This window comes from Heterodontus francisci, chromosome 10 (genome assembly GCF_036365525.1).
Source record: "Heterodontus francisci isolate sHetFra1 chromosome 10, sHetFra1.hap1, whole genome shotgun sequence".
In the NCBI taxonomy this organism is placed as follows: domain Eukaryota; kingdom Metazoa; phylum Chordata; class Chondrichthyes; order Heterodontiformes; family Heterodontidae; genus Heterodontus; species Heterodontus francisci.
In genome coordinates, this window is record NC_090380.1 from 70,404,903 (window position 1) to 70,413,197 (window position 8,295).

The 8,295-nt window shown below is 40.6% G+C and overlaps 1 protein-coding gene across 4 annotated transcripts in view; it reads right to left on the reverse strand.

Moving 5' to 3' along the window:
- Positions 1–8,295, reverse strand: part of ccdc181 (coiled-coil domain containing 181) — a 68,050-nt gene that overhangs the window by 22,292 nt on the left and 37,463 nt on the right. For 3 of the 4 annotated variants that reach the window (XM_068039912.1, XM_068039910.1, XM_068039911.1), the window contains exons 2-3: positions 5,092–5,221; positions 1,795–2,748 (exon numbers count right to left, since the gene is read on the reverse strand). In XM_068039912.1, the coding sequence (XP_067896013.1) occupies positions 1,795–2,748; positions 5,092–5,205 (1,068 nt within the window). In that variant the 5' untranslated portion in view covers positions 5,206–5,221. The remainder of the gene's footprint in view (positions 1–1,794; positions 2,749–5,091; positions 5,222–8,295) is intronic. The other variant, XM_068039913.1, reaches the window with a different exon arrangement.

Genomic DNA, 8,295 nt, shown 5'->3' on the forward strand with positions numbered 1-8,295 from the left:
TCTGAGCAGTTCCGTAACACAGGACTCAATGCTCTATAGGTTGTTCACATGGACGCACACCGAAATAAACATCAACCGCTGCCGGAGGACCATCAACTTGGTGAAAGATGCATTTTGGTCTGCCCGAAACTTGCTGGTCTTCCAGTGCAAAGAACTTTCCATGACCGAGTGTTGTGCACTGGCCCATTCCAAGGTCCAGGACTCAATGGGGAGGGATGCACTAAAGCTTGGAGCAGCTGCCGCAAAGGCTCAATTGGGAAAGGACACTGTGCAAGGCACTCCTGCCATAGTATACCGAGGAACCTGTATAAGATTCCTTGGGCTGTATGCACCAGGGAATGTTTTTGGCATGTAATGCAAATGTACATTCATATAACTTGAAATGGCAAGGGTAGTGAGGTACCTCAGCATGTACTGTATTGAAAGAAACTGATCTTTGTTGCACTTCATGTAATGTCAAATTTGAAGTGTTTTATAATGTATATTTTACAAATTTTAGGAATAAAGTATATTTTTGGAAAAAAAATAAACCCCTTGGGCTGTATGCACCAGAGAATGTTTTTGGTATGTAATACAAATGTACACTGTAAATATAACCTGAAATGGCAATAGTACTGTATTTAAAGAAACTGATCTGAAATGTACTTTATGTAATGTCCAATTTGAATTGCTTTGTAATGTATTTTTAACGAATTTTATGAATAAAGTATATTTTTGGGGGAAAAAGTTGAAACCACACAAAAACAGTCTCATATTAATGGAGTTGATATGGTTATAAGAAACAAACAGCAGGCAAGGCAGTATATTTGGAGCTTAGGAGAACAAGAGATGAAAATTCAAAGCAGCAATGACCATAGCAGTCTCAGAAAAAAAAAGACAAAAATGTTGCAATCGAAGTTGAGCCTACACGAGAGAAGCATCAAACAACATGTTTCTTTCTTCCTGTCTAGAAAACTCTGACTACTGAAATGAGTACTTCATATGTGGACTGGCCTTCCAGACAGGGACACAAAAATCCTGAAATAATTTAAGGAACAGAACACTGTAGCTTTTTTTTAGATGGTTAATCTAAGATTGGTTGGGATGGGCTTCCTCCTGTATATCTACTTCGTGATCTTGAGTGCAAGAGTGCCTAAATCAATGTTAAATCTAATTTTCAAATAATTTAGTGTAAACATTCTTCATTATTGAACTTCAGTATAACACAGTGTGGTACACCTTACTTCAATACATCTTGGCATTTTCTTGATGTGTTTCACTTTTTCCATAATAAAAATACAAAGATCTAGCGCATCTATGTGGTTCACAAAAGTAAAATGCACCAAATCTCAGTATGTACTGTACAGCTTGTCTAACAGACAGCATTCGTTTCATACTGATTTCCATTATATATTCTCCTACTTTTTCAGATAGTTGTTGGAGCATGAAATACGTTGCCACGGATGAGACAGACTATTTTTTCTTTCAAGGGGAAATTGGATAAATATTTGTAGTAGAGAACGATACAAGGGAAGGGGTAGAAAACTGGGTAGTGAGATTAGCTTTAGATTGGTTTATCTGTGCTGACACTTTGCTCTAGCACAATGTCCTTCCTTCTGTCCTGTAAACTTTTACAGTTCTATCGATAAATGCAACTTCCAGTGTCACCCACACAGAAAACAAAAAAAAAAAACATATTCTCAACATACTATTCTCCCTGAATATGGTACACATCCTTATAAGAAAGCATAAGCATCAATAAACAACTTGCTCCAAAAGAGCTTGATTTACATAGCTTTAATACCCCAAATTTACCTCTGTCTTCAGCTGCTCCTTCTTTGGTTGAGTTCTGCAATTAAGCTCCTTTTGCTCTGGGGCATTCAGGTGGGTAGACTGTTTGGGAAAAATTATTGCAGATTGGACCCTTCGAGGTGATATATGTTGAACTCCATCCTTCTGTATATTAGCTGCAGAAGTTGTCCGATCCTGTAGTTCTTCTGGTGGTTTTGGCACATGAAGCATTTCTGCTGGAGATGGAGATAAACTGTTCTGACTGCATGAGAGGTTGTTTCCTTTAGAATTATCTGTACTTGAATCATTGGAGCAGTGAGATTGTTTACATTCATTCTCACCGAATGCAACAGTGATCTGAGGTAGTAAACCTTGACTTTCAATATCCTGTAAACTCACTAATTCAAATTTTCCATCCTTTTCCATCAACACTTTTTTGTCTTTTTTTTTGTCTTCATCCCCCTTATTTTCTGCATTACTGTTGTCTTTTTCAGCATTATTTGAAATGCACATTCCAGACATCTGACCTGTGACCCCACCATTATCCTTTTCTATCTCAGAAAAGTGCACAGGGGGAACCTCCAAGTCAACTAAATTGTCTTTAAACTTCAATCTGCGTTCTCGATTTTGATCTATGGGATCTTCATCCTGCAGCTTCTTGTTAGCTTGCTCAATCTTTTCTATTATATAGCGTTTTACTTCCTCAGTCTGCTCTTCTCCTTCCTGCTGATCCTCCTGCTTTAATTCCTGGAATGAACTCTCACTATCTGTATCTGATATGGGATCGGGTTGATTAACAGTAATAGTTCCCTCTCCACTGGTGATCTGCGTGTTATTTAAAACTTCATTCTGTTCACATGATTTTTCTGCAGGATTTCCAGAATGTTTCTCACCTACTGTGCTTTCCTGTTCTTCTCTTTCCTCATCTTCTAGTTCTTTATCAATTTTGGCTTCAATGTCATTGTCATCTTCATAATCCTGTGGAGAACCAGAGCATTCATCTGAGTAAACCTTAATATTGCTTTATTTATAGAATGGAAGGATGTGAGGGTCCTTGAGAGGGTGGAGAGGAGATTTACCAGAATAGTTCCAGAGATGAGAAATTTTAGTTATAAGGTTAGGTTGGAAAAGCTGGGGTTGTTCTCCCTGGAGCAAAGGAGATTGAGGGGAGATTTGATAGAGGTGTACAAGATTACGACAGGCTTAGATAAGTTAGACAAGGAAAAACTGTTCCCATTAACTGATGATACAAGGACTAAGAGACACAGATTGAAGGTTTTAGGGCAAGAGATACAAGGGGGAAATGTGAGGAAGAACCTTTTTTTACGCAGCAAGTAGTAATGACCTGGAACTCGCTGATCATAAGGGTGGTGGAACCTGGAACTCACTGCCCACAAAGGTGGCGGAAGTGGAAACAATCAATGACGTCAAAAAGGAAGTTGGAAGGGCACGTGAAGGAAATAAACTTGCAGGGCTACGAGAATCAAGCAGGAGAGTGGAACTGACTGAATTTCTCCACAGAGGGCCAGCACAGATTCGATGGGCTAAATGGCCTCCTTCTGTGCCGTAAATGACTCTATGACTCGATGAAGGGTCATGACGGTGTGGGAAAATTTGAAATTTATCTACTTATTGAAAACAGACCTTATGTTCTAAGTTGACGATGTAAGCTCTTTGCTGGCTGGTATAAATTATAGCTGGAAGAATTATGGGCTGAATTTTATCAGCGGCAGCGCTCTGCACTGGCCTAGTCACATGGAAGTGCCACCGCACAGCCCCCGCGATATTACGTGCGGGGGCTTATTTAAATAGAGGGGGTAGACCGGCTGCCCCCGATAACATAAATGGGGTGGCCGCGTCCCCGGCAACGGCGCCCAGCGCAACCGCCATTTTTAAAGGGCTTCAAGTCCTTCAGTAACATTTTAATATTTAAAGGTCCCAGTCTCTGGAAAATAAAAATAAAATTTTATTTCAACTCTAAATCCCATCTCCCATCCCCAACAGGTAATTTATAAATAAATTGCCCTCTCCCCCATAATAAACTTTTATTGATATCCCAAACTTTCCCCCCCGAAATTTGTTTCCTTTGACCCTCAAACCCTGTCCACCATACCCACAGCCTATAAAAACTGTTTTCGCTGCTCCCCCACCCCTCCCACCATGAAAATGTTATTCCTCCCCCCTCCCCACCAGTGTCTCGCCTCGGAACTCCACCTGCAGGCGAGTTAACTTGCATCTTATTATTGTTAATTTAAATATTTAGATGAAGGCCCCCACCGCACCGAGGTCCCCCTGCCGCCAGTAATATGTGGCAGACCATTCTCAATGTCGGGGGATCGAGGCGGACCTCTCCCCGCAGAATTTTACTGGCCCACCCGCCCGCGCCCTCCCCCCCCCCCCCCCGTCCGGCGTCGAGGGGCTGGTAAAATTCAGCCCTTTGAGTATCTAAAGAAGATTGGACTAGATTATTCCCTTATTCATCATCACTGGCAGAAAATATAGCACAGATTACATCTCAAGTACAGCCAAAGTAGTAAAAAGGAAACTAAAGAAAGCAAACATTCTAGGAAAGATCAGTAGAGAAAGAAAAAGGATTAATGAATGGCATATCAGATAACTTCAATTTTCAGTTCACTAGGACTGGAAAGTAAATCGTAAATGAGAGAGAGAGAGAGACAGAGTGCGTTATAAAAGGAGACAAAGAGTTCCATAGTTTTGTGGTTCCGACAAAGAAAGAATTACAGTCGTGATGCGTGTTCATTTCAACAAGGATGATTCAGGATGTAGGTTTGCATATTGGGAGTTTAAGAGAAACAGGACATTTCAGAGGATCATTCACTACAATAACATTGATTAAAAAAGAGAAGTTAAAATTAATGCAGACAGAAGCATACACAAAAGGATTTAGGTTTGTTACTTGAAATGAAAACGAGGGTAATTTTGAAATATAAAGAAATCACCAAATTTAAGGCAAAACACAGGATTTTGGGGAAAATGATCATGAAATGTAACTTCAAGCAACAGTTTAAATTAATCATAATTAAACAGGTTTGGGATGTTTGCCTGCATTAGTTTCCATTTTGTTTAACACGTTTGCAAATGCTTAATTTGTTGGAAGAAAATGATTTGAGGTTCATATATTTTTCATTTTATTCCACAGTATATCTGGCAATTCTATTAAGCTGGAATAGAGAAACAAACCATTGGGCAAAAAAAAAAAGTCTTGACACTAAAGTTAACATCTACATCCCTATGAAAGTAATTGTACCTCATTAATAACAATACATGCATCTAGCATTCACAATTGTTTTCACTTATTACCTCTGGATCTTCATCACTATTTTTTGTTTCTTCATTGATCAGCCAATCAAGGTCTTTCTCAAAGTCATCCTCATATTCTTCAACTTGTGAAGAAACACTATTCTCTTCACTCATTTTTGTTTAGCAATTCCTTTGAGATTGGAAAAAAAAGTATAATCAGAGTAAGATTTACCACTTAAACATTGCTATTTTTGTTCCAGGAGGTATGCAGGATTTCATGTGTCCACCAATATAGGCCAACTGACTAGAACTATTGAGCATGGATCATCTCAGATACATGATGACATACTGCACATCGCATCTTTAATCTGAGAGCACAGCTACAGCACATACAGCTAATAAGCTGCACAAACAGCTCCTCTGGATGCAATGGGTGTCAGAGTGACAGAAGCTTACAAGACTGACTTCAATTCTTTGGCCAAAAGGCTACTGAACCTAAGGGAGAAAATCTAGAAGCTGGTGCAGCCTCAAAGATACTTGCTAGTGGAGGCCCAAGCACTGTCTGAGCCCCTGCATTCACACCACTATTTCTAAAAGAGAAAACATCCCAGGTCAATCCTTGGATTGGTGACAGGCCCTCAAATTTGTACACACATGTAGACAGCAGGTGTTTTTGTCCAGCAGCCATCAGGCTGCAGTACATTTGGCAGTGGCTGAGGGCTGGAAGGATAAAGAGAGAGAACTCAGGCAAAATCCATTAGAAAAAGTAGACACAAGAGAAGATCTGGGTGATCTTGTACTTTAAAAATAGTGCTATTTGTAGTCTCAGTTTAGCAGACAAGAGCATTTACACTTCCTATATAGTCATATGGGTGATTTGGGCAAGTTGAGAGGAGGATTCAGAGAGGCTTCAGGGTGATTTGGGCAAGTTGAGTGAGTGGGCTAATGCATGGCAGATGCAGTATAATGTGGATAAATGTGAGGTTATCCACTTTGGTAGCAAAAACAGGAAGGCAGATTATCTGAAAGGCTAGAAACTGAGAGAGAGGAATATGCAGCGAGACCTGGGTGTTCTCGTACACCAGTCGCTGAAGGTAAGCATGCAGGTCCAACAGGCGGTAAAAAAGGCAAATGGTATGTTGGCCTCCATAGCGAGAGGATTCAAGTACAGGAGCAGGGATGTCTTGCTGCAATTATACAGAGACTTGGTGAGGCCACACCTGGAATATTGTGTGCAATTTGGGTCTCCTTATCTGAGGAAGGATGTTCTTGCTATAGAGGGAGCGCAGTGAAGGTTACCAGACTGATTCCTGGGATGGCGGGATTGACGTATGAGGAGAGATTGAGTCGGTTAGGATTATATTTGCTGTAGTTCAGAAGAGTGAGGGGGGATCTCATAGAAACCTATAAAATTATAACAGGACCTGGCAGGGTAGATGCAGGAAGGATGTTCCCGATGGTGGGGGAGTCCAGAACCAGGGGTCATAGTCTAAGGATATGGGGTAAACCTTTCAGGACTGAGATGAGGAGAAATTTCTTCACCCAGAGAGTGTGGCGAGCCTGTGGAATTCGCTACCACAGAAAGCAGTTGAGGCCAAAACATTGTATGTTTTCAAGGAGTTAGATATAACTCTTGGGTCTAAAGGGATCAAAGGGTATGGGGAGAAAGCGGGAACAGGTTACTGAGTTGGATGATCAGCCATGATCATAATGAATGGCGGAGCAGGCTCGAAGGGCCGAATGGCCTACTCCTGTTCCTATTTTCTATGTTTCTATTATATATGATGTATCACATGGTGGTTTTGTGGGTGAGAGCGCCTAGCACAATTTAAGCCTTACAGCAAGATGGTTGGAATCTTAAAAACAAGGAAAAGATATTGAAATCCCAAACAAAATACTGGATAAAATGTTCACACATACTCAGAAGATTTCAGATACAGTGATGTACCATTCCTTTAGAGTAAACTACAGGACAGCAACTGCACTCCAAAGTATAAGTAGAATGAACTATCATTGCAACCCTCCCTCTAGACATTTCTAGATCTCAGCTGAATAATGTGGCGATCATTTTCTAACACTCCTGGGTATTTCACAGTAAAGCATGGAGCTTGCAGTTCATCACTTTCATGCAACTTAATGCCTCACTCATCTGCCATATTTTGCAAAAGATAACACACCATCACTATCTTGCTTCTTTAATTTATTCTGTAACACACCAGCTGCCACTCTTCAAGCCTTCCAAGCGTCACTTAATGAGCAGCCTGATTTTTCATGGGCCTCAGGGTAGTGCTCCTCAGTCCTGTTGGATGTCATGTTAATTATCATCACAGCTAAGGACAAAGAGCGTAGTGAAATTTGCCCAATACCCATCCAGTTAGATCATCTCTGTGGAAGAGAACTTGAATGTCGAACTGTCACAAAGTACAAGAGTTACAAAAGCTGTCTGCATATCTGGCATTAATATCACAAGCTATCTGTACATTGACTGTGTAATAGTAATTTCTGATGCCTGCTGAAACGCTAACTCTGCTCTTCTCTTCACAGATGCTGCCTGACCTGCTGAGTATTTCCAGCACTTTGTTTTTATAATAAGTAATTTCTACTGTTGTCGGGCACAGCTTACCTTGATGGAGCTTTAAAGGGCATATGTGCAATCAAATGTGCCCTGCAGGCTTGATATTCTATCAAGGAAGTCTCATCTTAAATTGTACAGCACAGTAGGAGGCCATTCAACCGGTCATGTCGTGCCAGCTCTCTGCCAAAGCAACTCAGCTAGTCTTATGCCCTGCCTTTTCCTCATAGCCCTCCAAAATCTTCTCTTTTGAAAGCCATGATTGAATTCTACCTCCACCACAATCTCAGGGAATATATTCCAAATCCTAACCACTTGCTGCATGAAAAAGGTTTTCCTCATGTCACCTTTGATTCTTTTACCATTCATCTTAAAAATGGTGTCCTCTGGTTCTCAATTCTTCTGCCAATGGGAACAGTTTCTCCTTAGCTACTCTGTTCAGACCTCTCATGATTTTAAACACCTCTATCAAACCACCTCTCAACCTTCTCTTCTCTAAGGAGAACAGCCCTAGCTTCACCAGTCTATCCAAGCAACTGAAGACCCTCGTCCCTGGAGGAACCATTCTCGTTAATCTTTTTTTGCTCCCACTCGAATACCTTCACATTCTTCCGAACTGTTACTATTACTGTTAGAGATCAAGAGGTAGTAAAATAATCTATTTATATTAGGTTTAATTTTAAAATTGCTCA